Below are 18694 nucleotides of genomic sequence, written 5' to 3'. Positions count from 1 at the left end.
GGGTGGTCGCCGGTTGTTGCTGACGACTGCCGGAGGCTGCTGTTGGACCACTTGAGTCTGGGGGTTTGTTAATGTTCTTAGAAAATTGGTGAAGATGACTGGCTCCTTTACGAGTTGATTTCGCATTTGAATCTGATCGGTTGTCGCGAGTTTGGTTCGTTCATTCCATTTTTCCCGTCGTTGAGTTTCTTATGGGCTTGATGTTGCTGTCGGTGTTGTTGACTTAGTTGACTTCGGTAAATAGGCCTAGAGTTAGGTGTTCTTGGGTTGCCCGGTGATTGGGTTGAATTTGCAGTTTCTGCGGCGTATTGATTCGGGATTGATTACGGGTCGGGTTTATGTGTATATGTGTAGGCTTTGGCTTGGTGGTTTTGATTTTATGTAATCTCATTGTATTGTAATTGTAATTTATTGAATTCGCTCTGTTGTTTTTAGTCGTTCATATTGTTTAGAACGATCAGAGCGAGAGTCAATGTGTTTTGGTCGTTTGTGACTAGTTATGTTCAGATCGTCACGATCTACCCACTGTTGTACCATCGGATCTTCGGGTCTGCTATATATATACATATTAATATTTTTACCAAAAAAAAGGTAGTCAATAAAAAAATGTAGTACAAGATGCCCACGAGCAAAAGTTGTGGCTGATGGTTTAGAAAGGTTCTCACGGTTCATTAAATCACTTCAAGAGGTGATGCGGAGAATGGCTCTATCAATTGAGTCAGCAACTAGCTTCGATTTATTAGCGTTTTGACTGTTGTTTAGAGCCTAAATTGAACTTGAGGCATGTTTAAAATTCATAGAAATTTGATTCTACCATTTTCATGGTGTCTCAAACTTTTTTTTTAACCTACTTATTGGGCGGAGGTCCATTCGGAAGCAATCTCTCTATCCATAGAAAATTGAGAGAGATGATTTTCTCTACTCTTGAGGTGTTTCACTCTGGGTGGAGAAATGACTTCTCTTTATTCTAGGAATAGGGGAAAATTTGTCTACATCTTACCTCCCCCATACTCTACTTTTGTGAGATTGAGATTTGTTGTTGTTGTTGTTGTTGTTGTTGTTGTTGTTGTTGTTGTTGTTGTTGTTGTTATTATTATTATTTGGTGATGTGGAGATTTAAGGATTGTGGGAAGGTTGTGACTAAGTTGATCAGGTTGTAGAGAAGTAGGTGTAGTAGTGAGGTTGGAGACAACTGAATGGGGATCTTATAGTAATTAATAAGTAAATATAACAGTTCGTTTCACAGAGAGCAGTTAATTTAATTATGACTCTAAAAACTAATAATTATCCTAAGTAATCGTGGAGTTTGAATTTTAAATTAAACTAAAATAAAAGAAATTAAACTAAACTAAACGAATAACCAGATGAGAGGAACAGTGTTTACTTTAATGCTTAACAAATGACAAGGATTGTTCTTTTTTAATTTAAGTCGCTATTTAAAGTTTTAAGTAAATAGTTATATCAATCTCACAATATCAATAACTAAGATCTAATGAATTCAATCAATTCACATTAACATCATTTATAGATTTTACCATGTTCAATTAATGAGACTCTTCCTTGATCAAACTCACATAGAACCTAGCCTATTAATGTCATACCCCGTCTAAATTTTCCTGAACGAATACAATAACATCTGGTATCATTGCGATGAACGGACCTCTATATGCCATGAACGACTCCATGTTATATGAGCAAATGCACAGCGGAAGATTTCTTTCATACCTGAGAATAAACATGCTTTCAAGTGTCAACCAAAAGGCCGGTGAGTTCATTAGTTTATCATACGCAATCATTTCATAACTTTAATAGACCACAAGATTTCATATTTCCAATTCTCATAAATAAACGTCCCATGCATAGAGACAAAAATATCATTCATATGGATTGAACACCTGGTAACCGACATTCACAATATGCATATAAGAATATCCCCATCATTCCGGGATCCTCCTTCGGACATGATATAAATTTCGAAGTACTAAAGCATCCGGTACTTTGGATGGGGCTTGTTGGGCCCGATAGATCTATCTTTAGGATTCGCGTCAATTAGGGTGTCTGTTCCCTAATTCTTAGATTACCAGACTTTAATAAAAGGGGCATATTCGATTTCGATAATTCAACCATAGAATGTAATTTCACGTACTTGTGTCTATTTTGTAAATCATTTATAAAAGCGCATGTATTCTCAGTCCCAAAAATATAAAGGGTAAAAAGGCAAATGAAACTCATGCATATAAAGAAAATAGTAAAACAGTTAATAAAGCATTTGCATGTATTCTCAGCCCAAAAATGTATATAAAAGGGAATAATGAAACTCACGCATATAAATATTGTAAAACAGTTATTAAAACAGTGCATGTATTCTCAGCCCAAAAATGTAATGAGTAAAAGGGAGCAAATGAAACTCACGCATATAAATATTGTAAAACAGTTAATAAAGCATTTGCATGTATTCTCAGCCCAAAAATGTAATGAGTAAAAAGTGAGCAAATGAAACTCACCTAATGTATTTTGTAGTAAAAATACATAGAACGACATTTAACAAGTGTAGGGTTGATCTTGGATTCACGAACCTATATCAGTATTATATATCAAATAATATAAAGAACCTATATTAGTACAATATATATTTTAATTGTTACGTATATATATACTTTCATAATTGTCTTAATATTTTAATAAACAAAAAGTAAATCAAATATGTTAAACACTTATCTCTAAATATATATATATATATATATATATATATATATATATATATATATATATATATATATATATATATATATATATATATATATATATATATATATATATATATATATATAATTAAGCGTATATAAGTTAGATTTAATATCAAAAATATAAATGATTTTATATCTATTAATATTTACATAACTTTTAAATTTAATTTATTAATAAGGATTACTTATAATTACATTCATGGTATATTTATCATATTTTACTATTTTTCTTATTATGTATATAATAATATTAGTAGTAGTAATGATAATAAAATGATAATAATTATAAAAGAAGACTACCTCAAAGTAAAGGCCCTAAAAAAATAATGCCTCATCTAAGGCTCGAACCCGAGACCTTTCGTTCAACGCCAACACTCTCAAACCATCCTGCCATTTCTGTCTTTCTTATAATATGCGAATTCAATTCATATTTAACTTGTTTTATATGATTTCTAATTTCTTCTTCTTCTCAAACGATTGGACCAAATCAACAATCTTCACATAAAATCATATTCATAACAGCGAATAGCATTACGATTACGACATTTTACCCATCGTCATCCATTAATCTCCTCGCGAACATCTTTCTTCATTATATTGAAAATCATGATTTCATGTATCATTTCCACTTTCAATTTCTTTCGATTAAGTAAACATAGAAGTATCAGTAGGGTGGTCGAATAAGGTAGTTATCAAAGTTGTTCCTTGTGGTGTTGATGGTGGTAATCAAAGTCAATTGTAAAAGGAAACTATGGTGGGTTGCCGGTTACCGTTGAATCAGGAGAAGAATAACAGAAGCAACAAATTGTCGTGCGAGTTGGTTTGGCCCAACAGAATGTCTAAACAGGCCTCGGCCCAACAGACTTCGGATACGGCCCAACAGAAGGTACTGAAACGGCCCAACCTAAAACAAATCCTTGTAACATGTCCAAATGCATCGTGTAACCCATCCAGTTGGGTGGTGTATTGACGTCAGGAAGGATTTTAAAACAGAAACGAGTTATTATATTTTTGCAAGTTTGTCAAAAGAAAATCCCCTTTACGTTGCCCCACACCCCAATTTATAAATCAATAAAGAAGAAAAAAAATATGTTGTATCCTCCTTTGCTTTTGTAATTGACGACGAGAACAAAGAGGTGGGGTATCGGTTCCACTAGAATTTTGTAAGGTGTTATCAACTTTTAGCTCGTGATTAAGAAATTGTCCAGAAGTAAAATGAGTTGTAAAGTTAAACTTAATTTAACATTTCCTAAACTCCAAGTATTGTGGCCCCTCACGACACAAAGCAGAAAGTGAAAGATGGCACTAGTATTTTTATAGCTTTATTGATTCCTATAATTGAGTTATTGAAACGAAAATTGTAAAGAGAAAGGGCCCGGTTTTTGGTAGTTGGTGATGAAGGTGATGATTGTGGGTGATTCGAAGGTGATCATGGTTTTAAGGTGGTGTTCATGTGGGTGAAGGTAATCGTGAAGGTGGTGGTCTTGGTTTACGTTTATAATTACAGTAATGGAGTAAGGGTTTGTTGGTAAGGGTATTGGGTGGTGGTTTTCTCGGCTTGCAAAAACAGAAAAGTGAAGTGGGTTTGGTGGTTTAATTGTTAGCCGAAGGTGGTGTAGGGGTTGTAGTCATTTACGTGGGTTTATGATGGGTGTTTGTAATGGTGATGGTGAACCGAAACATAACAGATGATTTAGTGGTAATGGTTGTTTTGTGGATTGTTTGTGATAGAAAAACAGAAAATGTGAAGATAGTAGCTCGTGGTTGAGGGTTTGTGATATTTGTTTTGGTGGTGGTTTATGGTTGTCGTGACTTCTCACGGTGATGGTTAATTGATTGTTTGTTTAAAGTTGTGATGGTGAAGAAATTGACTTATGTTAATAAGCAAGAAAGAAGAGGATTAGATAGGTAGATAGTTCTAATGCGAAAAAAAAAATAGATAGGTAGTTAGTTAGTTGTATGCATTTCTTCTGCATGTGGTAAATGTACATATTATATATACAGAGATAGAGCAAAATGATTGTGATTGAAAACAGGAAAACATTGATTGAAGAAATATCTATTAAGCAATCCCACATATTTCCATTTAAGTACAGTATAGCAGCCATTAGAATTGGATTCTTTCTGAAATTGGATTCATATCCTAACAAGTTTAGGAACACTAACAAAATTAATCACAGTATGATAGATATGTAAAACCGATTTTTGATTCTAAATTATATATATGGATTTTCTCTTTTTATAAATAATATTATTAATTAATAGTTATAATTTAATTATGTTAATAATAATAAAAATTACTAATAATAATAATTATAGTCATACTCATAATAATGATAATAATTGTTAACTAATACATATATTAATAAGTAGTAATAATAATAATATTAATACTATTAATCTGATCAATGATAACAATAATAATTATACTAATAATCTTTTTACTAATACTAACAATATTTACATTTTTGTTTACACACAAATGTTCGTGAATCGTCGGCATGATCAAGGATTAACTAAGTCTATATAAATAGTTCAAAAATATTTAGATTCAATTAAATAGACTTTGCTTATCGTGTCAAATTCATATAAATATTAAGTTTAAATTTGTTCGAAAATTTCCGGGTCATCACAGTACCTACCCGTTAAAGAAATTTCGTCCCGAAATTTGAGTGAGGTGGTCATGACTAACAATAAAAATGTTTTCATGACAAATATGAGCTGATAAATAGAGGTTTATCATCATTGAATAATAATGATAAAATAATTCGATTATTCTAAGAATACAAGTGAAGCTATCGCAAAAGAGTGAATTGAAGAAAATAAGATTTTCCTTAGCTTTCGACGTAAACAGGGTTGAATTCCGGAATTCAAGGGATTAAAGAAAATCTTCGAAATCTAAAGGATTTGATTCTTCGGCGAGTAAGGAAAATTAAGATCTCTAAAATTAAATACGGTGATCCGCCTCAATTACTCTGTCTGATATCTCCATTATAAATTAAGCTCTTCCGTTCCCTTATTCTCACCATTTCTATACAATCTCCAAATTTAAAAGATTATAAAAATGCTTAATCCAATTCTAATCCTTGATATTTTCCTAATTATCATTTATGTCACCCTTCTTTTAAATTTTCCACCAGAAAAAATCTGTTTACTTCCACCATTACTTTGGGTGATACTATTCTTAATTATACCGTGTTTTTATATTGCTATTCGTATTAATATTCACGGTTTGTAACCTTTGTGTTGTTATTGAGCTTTATATCCTCCTTTATATTTCGTAGTCTCTGCTTCCATCTTCTATAACCATTGTCATTCACAGTTAATCCTCTCTCTTATTTGCTGCGATTTATACCCCCTTTCTATTTCGAAGCTCCATACTTTTTTTTTTCTCTTCGCAAGCAATGGTCCAGAATTCATAGGTATGGAGTTTCGAATTATCCTAATGTTCTAAACAAGGAAGAACGTTATAGCACGATTTGATTTGTCAAATTACCAGAATCACTAAGAATAGAACTATCAAGGATATACTTTCTTGATATGTTCAGAAGTTAAGCAGAATGAAAGAGTTATGTAACATGGCACATGATGACGTTATGATCTGTGAATCATCATGTCCCAATAGAAACTCAACATGACTTACTGTAATATAATCACGTTGATCAAGTGTCATTATATTATACTAACTCATGCATCAGTTCCCAACATTACTTCAATAACATTCATATTTTAAGCTCGAAAGTTTACAGAATATAGAAACTAACAGTTTCTATATGATGTAACACTGATAGTACGAAGAGATTAATGATTTTAGATAAGAATAGTTATGAAAATATCTTCAGAAATATGGAGGATATTTATAATGAAAGATACAATGATATCTTGGAATTTATAATATCGAAGGATGGTGAAGAATATCGTCCACCAGGGTTTAGAGTAAGGAGCAAGATATTCGCTAAAGACTTCAGCAGGCATTGAATTATTTGGATTCTTTGAAGTCAAACTTATTCTTTGTGATTTGTCACGGCTTCCTTCATAGTTTCGCATAATCCGCTTTTCGGTACTAAATTTTCTATTGAGTGTTTCCAATACTCCATTCTTTATCGTCAACTTTCGACGGTTAAGGTCGTGTACAGTTTTTGCTGCTGTATTCAGCTTTTTCAGAATTTGTGGTATTGATTTGTAGACTGGGTGCTTTTCAGAATTTCAGAATGGAAGATCATAATTCTAAGAGATAAATGTTATATGTTTACATATAACTGTTGATGTAGACATGCTGCGAGATTTCAAAATACTGATTGCTGATTCTCGGTATTTGGTACGGCAATTCTTGTTATCAGATGCAGATGAGTACATGATGAGACTTCAGTAGATAAACATAGTGATTTGTCGGAGAGATTTAAGCCAAGGAGCAATGAGGTTGCTGGTACGTCTGTTGGTAATATAATGGAATATAAAAAAGTTCCCCGGTAACAATAAAAGAGTACGCATATATATATCAAGGTTATAGTAAGGCTAGTCCGTCTGAAAAGTCGAAGTTGACTTGCTGGAGCTGTGACAAATTTGGCTAATTTGAAAAGGAAATGTAAAGTTATTTTCGGTAATAACAATGCCAAAAGAGTTAGTACAGATACGTGTCAAACGTTTGTTTAGATTCCGAGAGTTTTTCAGGTGCATAATTATAGGCATTAATCTTTTCTTCCGTAGATGAAGTTCGGTTGGTTCATCCTCCTGATTGAGGTGTTTTCAAGGATCATGAAAGGTTTGAACGCAGATTGTAATCGTCAAGATACAAATGAGGTTTAAGATGAAATCAAGTGGCAAACTTGAAGAAATGTTTAGTTTCATATGTTATAATCAATATTTTAATTTATTTTAATTGTCCAATGATGGAAGTCCACAGTTAGCAATTCAATAATTCATATATGGTTTAATATATAATATTCGAATTAATTAATACGTATCGTGACCCGTAATCATCTCAGACTCGATCACAACTCAAACTATATATATTATTGTAGAATCAACCTCAACCCTGTATAGAGAACTCGATCATTACTGCATATAGAGTGCCTATGGTTATTCCAAATAATATATATATATATATATATATATATATTCGTCGATATGATATGTCAAAACCTTGTATACATGTCCCGATATTTAAAGTGCGTAAAATAAATAACAAAAAAAAATGTCGATAATTAAAGTGCGTAAAGTAAATAACAGAAATTAAATGACGATAAATAAAATTACGAGAATGTAAATTGTGATAATTAAATTGCAATAAATAAAATGTAATCATTTAGCTAGGAACAATTAGCTAGGAACAGTTAGCGTGAATTCTTAACAAAATTTCTCATAGTTAATTTATTTGTTTCTAACAAATTTTATTTTGTCAAATGTTTTCTTCATTATGCCACTTGTTGGATTCTGATAATTCAAAATCCAAATATGAAATTGGATGAATATGGTTATTCTGTGGTGAATGGATTTGTATATCGGTGGATGTAAGTAGGATAGTAAACGACTGTTGAATCAGCTTCGAAGAATGTAGAGTGTAACTTATTAATGTGAAATCTGAATATTTCTCGGGTATTACCTACCCGTTAAAATATTTTCACAATTAACAATTTGTACGAAAGAATTTTTAATTACAATCTTTATGAAAACATATATGCATATATATTTTCTTCAGATGTAATCCTGGATTCATTGAGTTAATATGATATTAAACTCATTTGGTTTACCGTTAGAACTAGAATACATAATCTCTAAAACATTTAGAGATTACATAATTTCCATAAGGAACGAAGATGATGATGTAGAACGAAGATAAATAATGTAGAATGATTCGTAGAATGATGATTATACTCGAGGTACAGAATGAGATATTGGGGCATGTGATGTTGAAACCTATGTTGTTGGTGGTACTGTTGATACCGGTGATGTTGCTGAAGCTGGTACGTTTTGCACCACGTCTTCCAAATTGATTACTCGAGCGCGAAGTTCTTTAACTTCTTCTATTAACCCTGGTTGGTTATCAGTGTGAGGTAGGGGTCGGATATCTTCTCTAGTTCTGTTAATGGTAGCCTCAAGACGAAAAATTCTTGCAAAAAGGGTATAAACGGTGTTGCGAACAGGTTTGCCGGTGAGCGGGTCGAGTACTCCAAGGTTAGATGGTAGATTCGGTTCATGATATGGAGTACCTTCTTCCCTTCTCCATAGGGTGAGTATGTCGCGAACCCACCCCCATTTTATCCAGTAATCACGGTAGTTGATTGGTTGGTGTGCTCCTGTCACGCTGTCTTCGGAGTCAGAGGAAGGTGGTCGATTCGTAGAGGCCATCTTACGCGATCACAGAAATTTTTTTTGGTATGAAGAGTTTAGTGACAACAATTGATAGTTGGATGCATTCTCAATGCATAATAGGCATAGATATATATAGTACCAGGATCCCTTAAATTACGGAGAAATTTACGAGAGATATCAGACAAGGTCTACAGTAACAGATACGCTAAGATATGAATTGCAAGATACGCTAAGGTATGAATTTTGTCTATACACTATTCATGCAATTAATGCAGTAAAACGTGTCTAGACTAAGAATAATGAGCAGGTAATTTCCTAAGGATGATAAGCAGATGACTTCCGACAAAAATGATAAGCAAAACTTTTGACATGCAGACACGGTCGAAGTTCAGACTCACTAATGCATCCTAACGACTATCAGTTAGACTCACTAATGCAAGACCTGGTTCGCTAAGACCACCGCTCTGATACCACATGTCATACCCCGTCCAAATTTTCCTGAACGAATACAATAACATCTGGTATCATTGCGATGAACGGACCTCTATATGCCATGAACGACTCCATGTTATATGAGCAAATGCACAGCGGAAGATTTCTTTCATACCTGAGAATAAACATGCTTTCAAGTGTCAACCAAAAGGCTGGTGAGTTCATTAGTTTATCATACGCAATCATTTCATAACTTTAATAGACCACAAGATTTCATATTTCTAATTCTCATAAATAAACGTCCCATGCATAGAGACAAAAATATCATTCATATGTATTGAACACCTGGTAACCGACATTCACAATATGCATATAAGAATATCCCCATCATTCCGGGATCCTCCTTCGGACATGATATAAATTTCGAAGTACTAAAGCATCCGGTACTTTGGATGGGGCTTGTTGGGCCCGATAGATCTATCTTTAGGATTCGCGTCAGTTAGGGTGTCTGTTCCCTAATTCTTAGATTACCAGACTTTAATAAAAGGGGCATATTCGATTTCGATAATTCAACCATAGAATGTAATTTCACGTACTTGTGTCTATTTTGTAAATCATTTATAAAAGCGCATGTATTCTCAGTCCCAAAAATATAAAGGGTAAAAAGGCAAATGAAACTCACGCATATAAAGAAAATAGTAAAACAGTTAATAAAGCATTTGCATGTATTCTCAGCCCAAAAATGTATATAAAAGGGAATAATGAAACTCACGCATATAAATATTGTAAAACAGTTATTAAAACAGTGCATGTATTCTCAGCCCAAAAATGTAATGAGTAAAAGGGAGCAAATGAAACTCACGCATATAAATATTGTAAAACAGTTAATAAAGCATTTGCATGTATTCTCAGCCCAAAAATGTAATGAGTAAAAAGGGAGCAAATGAAACTCACCTAATGTATTTTGTAGTAAAAATACATAGAACGACATTTAACAAGTGTAGGGTTGACCTTGGATTCACGAACCTATATCAGTATTATATATCAAATAATATAAAGAACCTATATTAGTACAATATATATTTTAATTGTTACGTATATATATATATACTTTCATAATTGTCTTAATATTTTAATAAACAAAAAGTAAATCAAATATGTTAAACACTTATCTCTAAATATATTATATATATATATATATATATATATATATATATATATATATATATATATATATATATATATATATATATATATATATATATATATATATAATTAAGCGTATATAAGTTAGATTTAGTATCAAAAATAAAAATTATTTTATATCTATTAATATTTACATAACTTTTAAATTTAATTTATTAATAAGGATTACTTATAATTACATTCATGGTATATTTATCATATTTTACTATTTTTCTTATTATGTATATAATAATATTAGTAGTAGTAATGATAATAAAATGATAATAATTATAAAAGAAGACTACCTCAAAGTAAAGGCCCTAAAAAAATAATGCCTCATTTAAGGCTCGAACCCGAGACCTTTCGTTCAACGCCAACACTCTCAAACCATCCTGCCATTTCTGTCTTTCTTATAATATGAGAATTCAATTCATATTTAACTTGTTTTATATGATTTCTAATTTCTTCTTCTTCTCAAACGATTGGACCAAATCAACAATCTTCACATAAAATCATATTCATAACAGCGAATAGCATTACGATTACGACATTTTACTCATCGTCATCCATTAATCTCCTCGCGAACATCTTTCTTCATTATTTTGAAAATCATGATTTCATGTATCATTTCCACTTTGAATTTCTTTCGATTAAGTAAACATAGAAGTATCAGTAGGGCGGTCGAATAAGGTAGTTATCAAAGTTGTTCCTTGTGGTGTTGATGGTGGTAATCAAAGTCAATTGTAAAAGGAAACTATGGTGGGTTGCCGGTTACAATTGAATCAGGAGAAGAATAACAGAAGCAGCAAATTGTCGTGTGAGTTGGTTTGGCCCAACAGAATGTCTAAACAGGCCTCGGCCCAACAGACTTCGAATACGGCCCAACAGAAGGTACTGAAACGGCCCAACCTAAAACAAATCCTTGTAACATGTCCAAATGCATCGTGTAACCCATCCAGTTGGGTGGTGTATTGACGTCAGGAAGGATTTTAAAACAGAAATGAGTTATTATATTTTTGCAAGTTTGTCAAAAGAAAATCCCCTTTACGTTGCCCCACACCCCAATTCATAAATCAATAAAGAAGAAAAAAATATGTTGTATCCTCCTTTGCTTTTGTAATTGACGACAAGAACAAAGAGGTGGGGTATCGGTTCCACTAGAATTTTGTAAGGTGTTATCAACTTTTAGCTCGTGATTAAGAAATCGTCCAGAAGTAAAATGAGTTGTAAAGTTAAACTTAATTTAACATTTCCTAAACTCCAAGTATTGTGGCCCCTCACGACACAAAGCAGAAAGTGAAAGATGGCACTAGTATTTTTATAGCTTTATTGATTCCTATAATTGAGTTATTGAAACGAAAATTGTAAAGAGAAAGGGCCAGGTTTTTGGTAGTTGGTGATGAAGGTGACGATTATGGGTGATTCGAAGGTGATCATGGTTTTGAGATGGTGTTCATGTGGGTGAAGGTAATCGTGAAGGTGGTGGTCTTGGTTTATGTTTATAATTACAGTAAAGGAGTAAGGGTTTGTTGGTGAGGGTATTGGGTGGTGGTTTTCTCGGCTTGCAAAAACAGAAAAGTGAAGTGGGTTTGGTGGTTTAAGTGTTAGCCGAAGGTGGTGTAGAGGTTGTAGTCATTTACGTGGGTTTATGATGGGTGTTTGTAATGGTGATGGTGAACCGAAACATAACAGATGATTTAGTGGTAATGGTTGTTTTGTGGATTGTTTATGATAGAAAAACAGAAAACGTGAAGATAGTAGCTCGTGGTTGAGGGTTTGTGATATTTGTTTTGTTGGTGGTTTATGGTTGTCGTGACTTCTCACGGTGATGGTTAATTGATTGTTTGTTTAAAGTTGTGATGGTGAAGAAATTGACTTATGTTAATAAGCAAGAAAGAAGAGGATTAGATAGGTAGATAGTTATAATGCGAAAAAAAATAGATAGGTAGTTAGTTAGTTGTATGCATTTCTTCTGCATGTGGTAAATGTACATATTATATATACAGAGATAGAGCAAAATAATTGTGATTGAAAACAGGAAAACATTGATTGAAGAAATATCTATTAAGCAATCCCACATATTTCCATTTAAGTACAGTATAGCAGCCATTAGAATTGGATTCTTTCTGAAATTGGATTCATATCCTAACAAGTTTAGGAACACTAACAAAATTAATCACAGTATGATAGATATGTAAAACCGATTTTTGATTCTAAATTATATATATGGATTTTCTCTTTTTATAAATAATATTATTAATTAATAGTTATAATTTAATTATGTTAATAATAATAAAAATTACTAATAATAATAATTATATTCATACTCATAATAATGATAATAATTGTTAACTAATACATATATTAATAAGTAGTAATAATAATAATATTAATACTATTAATCTGATCAATGATAACAATAATAATTATACTAATAATCTTTTTACTAATACTAACAATATTTACATTTTTGTTTACACACAAATGTTCGTGAATCGTCGGCATGATCAAGGATTAACTAAGTCTATATAAATAAGTCAAAAATCTTTAGATTCAATTAAATAGACTTTGCTTATCGCGTCGAATTCATATAAAGATTAAGTTTAAATTTGGTCAGAAATTTCCGGGTCATCACAATTAAAATCACTCAAAATAGTCTACACAATTGTGTTGTCACAAGTAAATGTCTAAATCACTAGGTGTTAATGTATGAACTATCTAGCACTAATCCTCTCACAATTTTAAGTAATATCAACAATCACAATGGTGGATCTATGAAAGAGCACAATTTAATTAAATATAATAACTTTAATAAATCGAAGTATATAATAATCCTAATCATAAGTCTTACATTGAAGTGAACACAATAAAATTTTGCATAGCATAATTAAAGATGAAACAATCAAACACTTGGACATGATAGAATTCATAGTTAAATCACTAAAATAATGAAAACTAAAAGTACTAATGTTAATCTTAAAACCCCTAGCTTAAACTAAAAGTACTAATGTGGTAAAAAAAAAAATTAGCTTAAAACCCCTCAAATCCGTCGCTAATGTCGTCTGAAAATCGGATGTGTTAAATGGCCAAAACTATTCCCTATTTATAATAAATTCCCAACTTGCTGGCAAATCCAGACAACGATGTGCCGCATCTCTAAGTGATGCGCCACATCCTTTAATGCGTACAGGGTCATGCGCCACATCTAATGTGATGCACCACATCTTTTGACTTCTTTTAAAACCTGGTCTCTTTTCACAGGGTGATGCGCCACATCTCAGACAGATGCAACGCATCTGATGCTGAACTTGGAATTTTCTCTTGTTTAATCACTATTGAGCCGAATTCTTTCACTAATAGCAACCTTGATGCTCATTCTAATGTTTTTCACTTGTAATCATTTTCTTGCACAAATACCAATCATATGTCTTCATATCCTTGTCAAGTAGCTCTTGTTTTTCGACTTTAGCCCCCAAAAGGCTCTAATTCACGGAATAACCGTTATAGGTAACGAAATGTGTCAAATCATAACAAATCCTTGATTTTAGGATTACGACACAGAACAAGTATCAAACCCCAAATAAAATCACTCCGGGTGAAAAGGAGTAAGATGGGAATGATACAGGAAAATGTGGGTTTCTCGCTCTTGGTCCAGCCAAGCTTTCCTACAACACCTTTATATCTTAAAATGATATTGGTAGAAATTGATGTAGTTTAGGAAGATGCTACACCAATTGGACGGTAATTCAGAAGGCTTTACTTCCTCTTAAGATGGAACAAATACATCCTTTAACACACACATACAAAAACACTTAAAAACAACATAATTCATTATCAAGGTATCTGCAAGAAACTCAACACACAATAATGATAACATATCCAAATAAGCTCAATAAAAAAATTACAACTTGGCTTTTGAATGATTCAAAAATTTTAAAAATCAAATTTTTTGAAAATGACTCATAAATCAGACATAAAGCCAAGTGTAATACATCCATGAGAATTTGTATCTCTCCCTCACACTTAAGATCATGTAATGTCCTCATTACATAAAATCGGATAAAACAAATATAAATTCGAATGTACCCGGATGTAGAGCTGAAAATCACAAAACAGAGTGACACACGGCTCTTGATTGTCATCACATATTGTTCACCTCAAATAGTACCTATAATGAATATAAAAGAAAAACACAAAGCACAAAAAGCAAAAAAAAATTTGAAATTTTAAAAGTTTTTCAAATTTTAGCTACGATTTTCAGTTTTCAAAATAAATATACAAACTCTACAAAGATACGTATACATGTTTATTTATGAGTTATGTACTCGACTCGGTCTTGACTTCAAGTGATGCCCGGATGATAAGTTTCCTCATCATTCAAACCACGAGAACCACCACTTAAAGAACCAACATTAATCATAGACAACAACCAAATATCTGCAGCTTTAGACTCTTTACACAATTCTTTCAAATTTCTTTCAACTTCTCGATCAATTCATCCGAATGATTTTCAAGCAATTTTTTGTTATTCATAATCAAACTCGATCAAAACATTTAATTATTCAGTTATTAAATCATTCAACGTTTAATCTTTATGTTTTATCAAAGGCAACCTTAGTCTATTCTCTCATGCAGACTTAGTATGCACCGTCACACATACTCAGTCTGCCACACCAAATTACTATGTCTTGCTACGAAAACTCAATATGTCAAGTCACGAATACTCAATCTCCCATTTAGACTCGATCCATTAATACAATGTTATATATAATAAAATGTAAAATAATTTAAAAAAATCTTTTAGTCCGTTATTGTTTAATAGTCACTCTGTTACCACTACAAAAAAACTGACTTTATATGACCCCCATAAGTTTTTTAAAAAGCCCATTCTTAGTACATTTGGCCTGATAGGACCCTCAAACAGCACGCCACAACAAGAACAGTCGTATTAGATAAAAAGTGTCCTAACAAGAGCGACTTATAGGACCTTTTATGACTCTTATAAACTACATCGAAAGGGTCCAAGCAGGTAACATATTATGACACTTTATAATATTTGAGACGCTGAAAAGGGTCCTTAAAACACTATATGACGCCTAAATTTGTATTTTTAGAGCATATTAGGACCCCCAAAAAATGTTCTAATATAAAGAAAAACTATGTTAGTACCAATAAAAGCGTTCTAAAATAATTACAAACTATTTAAGTACCCAACAAAAGAGTCCTATTATAAAAATGTAGTATGTTAGTACCACGAAAAAAGGGTCCTAAGTTAATTTAGTACCACAAAAAGGGTCCTAAGTTAATTTAGTACCACAAAAAGGGTCATAATATAACTAGATGTTAATTAGTACCACAAAAAGGGTCCTAAGTACCACAAAAAGGGTCCTAATATAAGTAGATGTTTGTTTAGTACCAAATAAAAGCGTCCTAACAAGTCATAGGAGTTTCGAATATCCAGTTCGGATATTCAGGTCCATTTCGGGTTTTGGGTCGGGTTATGGTAATTGGGCCTTTCGAGCCCAGTTCAGACAATTGGGCCTTTTAGGTCCGGTTTTAATAATTGGGCATGTCGCCACTTTTAAGCTTACTGGGCCTTTTGTGCCCGGTAATGCTATTTGGGCCTTACGGGCCTGATTCAGCCATTTGGGCCTTTCAGGCCCGCTTTAGCTATTTGGGTCTTTTTGTCCTGGTTCTGATCCAGTTTTCTTTTGATGCATCAATGTATTATTCATTACAATTACAATAATTTTAAAATTTTAAATTACAAATCAAATATCAAATATAAAACATAATACTGATCACCACAATACAATTAAAATAATATTTTTTCAATCATTATAACATCACCAAAGGAACATGTTTAACATCAACCACATACATCAACAGATTGTCTCAAACACACAAACTCATAAAACAATATTCATGTTCAAACATTCATAATCAAATTGGCCAACATTAACAAACACACAAAGTCTTCAACCCGCCACCATCAATCTTGATCAAGCATTACGTACCACCTACATTTAAACCATCGATGTATAAGCATAAATGTGCACATTATAAAATTAATCTTAATCTTAATTATTACAAATTTAACAAGGACATACCTCAATTAATGCAGTAGGCCAAGCAATAGACGTATCAATGACATCATGAATGCACACCAAATGATCATGTGGCCTAAACAAAGATTCATCTTTATTTATGGTCACTTGAACCTCGACCTCACACCAATCAGGTCCAATTTCTATCCCCAAAATAACCGCTCTTAGATCCAGTCTCCTCAACCATCCTTTTTCCACCTTCTCATTGTTTACAATGCCTTTTATAAAAACCTTGGCTCCCACCTAAAATTTAGTTTTAATAAAACCATTTATGAACGCTAAAACGGTAGAAAAAGAGTAAGCTATTAAATTGAAACATACCTTTAAACGTTGAACACCCGAAGTACGAACAACCGAACCATCATTCTGCACACCTAAACCATTCTACTTTTCTGCCAACTGGGATTTTAACCTAACATTTTCATCAGCAAGTTCTACTTTTTCGGACTTCAGCTGAGCATTCTCCTTGCGAATAGCTGATTGACCAGGTACACCCCACAAATCTTTGGCACGAACACCCAGTCCATACATTTCCGCAGAACCATATTTATGTTGACCCATTATCTTGACATAAACATCATCTGGTCCAGGTGCATCAGTTGCACCATCACCTAGTTTCTCAGTAAGTTCTTTCATTTGTTCCTGCATAAAAACCATAATATTTAAACAGATATATAAATATATGTAATGCAGCATATTTAAACAAGTGGTCACTATCAATTGAAGACTTTATTAATATTCACCTCAAATAAATTGGTTAGAAGATTATCAACATCCATACATCTGTCACTTTTTATCTTACCCTTAGAAGTGTCAACTACAACTAATTAACTTAAAGATAAAATAACCCAACTAAAGCGCATGAACATATCACAAAGGTAAAAGTCACTAAAAGTGTACTTCAAAATCAGTAAAAACATCACAAGTGGTTTATAGTGATCTACTTTTGATTATTTCATATACAACATAATTGTCTTTGTAAAATTACTTACATTTGCACGAGCAGCTTCACCTTCACCACTTCCATTTGAAAAACAATTCTTAAACATATCCACCCTAGTTGGTTCTCTTCCCAAACTCGCCTGCAATGAGTAAAACGGGGTAACTATTAAAAATGTATATTCAAAAGCTATACTATATAAATAATTTCCCAGGATATTACCTTCAGTTCTTCACGAATTATTGCAAAACTTTTTTCCCCGTCACTTACAGCAACTTCTTGTTAGCACTATTGGCTTTATTTTTTACACTCATCTCCTGAAAATGAAAACCTATTAAATATCCTAATATATAAATAAAACAATATAAAAAAATATACACCATGTGTACGAATATTTCATACCATCACATTTTCTCTACTCCAATATTCAAGAAGTCGTTTCCAATGTTTTTTGGTGAGTTCTAGAGGTGGTGACTTTAATTGAACCTCCATTGATACAGACGCGTCATAGTAATTGTCCTTCAATCTCGCCCTCCAATTTTTTCATTTTGCGCCCAAATGACAGGAGTATCCAAGATCAGCAGCAGTTGGAATATCAAACTTTGACTACAAATTATAAAAAGAAAAAACATATCACATGAGAATAAAAAAAAAAGACTTACTATCACACAGATTTTAAAAATATGCACCCTTAACTCCTTCAGCAGCTTCTGTTTTTTTTATTTAACTTTATTCCACGGTGTATGAACTGGACAATAATGGTAACTCCGCGATAAGTGATCAATAAAATGGGTGAGTTGACTAATGTTAGGATCAATTGGCTGTCCATGTTCATTAACAACAATAGGAAGTCGAACAAAATATGTGCACTTGATTACAACTGATATAGTAAGCAAGCAACAAAACAAATCAAATAAACAAACTAAATTAGAAAAACAAAAAATAACCTGATTCATCTTGTTCTTGTCTGG

At 32.5% G+C, this 18694-nt stretch overlaps 1 protein-coding gene across 1 annotated transcript; it reads right to left on the bottom strand.

Annotated features, from left to right (window-relative positions):
• Positions 1-16678: 16678 nt before the first annotated feature.
• Positions 16679-18215, bottom strand: LOC139863619 (uncharacterized). The gene is made up of 5 exons (XM_071852232.1): positions 18126-18215; positions 17776-17865; positions 17201-17425; positions 16787-17026; positions 16679-16696 (listed from the first exon to the last, which is right to left on the bottom strand). Exons 1-5 carry the CDS (start codon positions 18213-18215, stop codon positions 16679-16681), a joined length of 663 nt encoding a protein of 220 aa, XP_071708333.1.
• Positions 18216-18694: the final 479 nt, after the last annotated feature.

The sequence above is a fragment of the Rutidosis leptorrhynchoides genome, chromosome 8 (assembly GCF_046630445.1).
Source record: "Rutidosis leptorrhynchoides isolate AG116_Rl617_1_P2 chromosome 8, CSIRO_AGI_Rlap_v1, whole genome shotgun sequence".
NCBI lineage: Eukaryota > Viridiplantae > Streptophyta > Magnoliopsida > Asterales > Asteraceae > Rutidosis > Rutidosis leptorrhynchoides.
Note: the sequence above shows the minus strand (reverse complement) of the source record. Positions and strands in the feature narration are given on the sequence as shown.

Excerpts from the sequence above, each read along its gene's own strand:
- LOC139863619 (XM_071852232.1), bottom strand. The coding sequence starts at position 18,215 with ATGGAGGTTCAATTAAAGTCACCACCTCTAGAACTCACCAAAAAACAT. Across the intron at positions 17,866-18,125 it reads GGAGTAGAGAAAATGTGATG|GCGAGTTTGGGAAGAGAACC; the intron begins GTATGAAATATT and ends TACTCATTGCAG. Across the intron at positions 17,426-17,775 it reads GTGAAGCTGCTCGTGCAAAT|GAACAAATGAAAGAACTTAC; the intron begins GTAAGTAATTTT and ends GTTTTTATGCAG.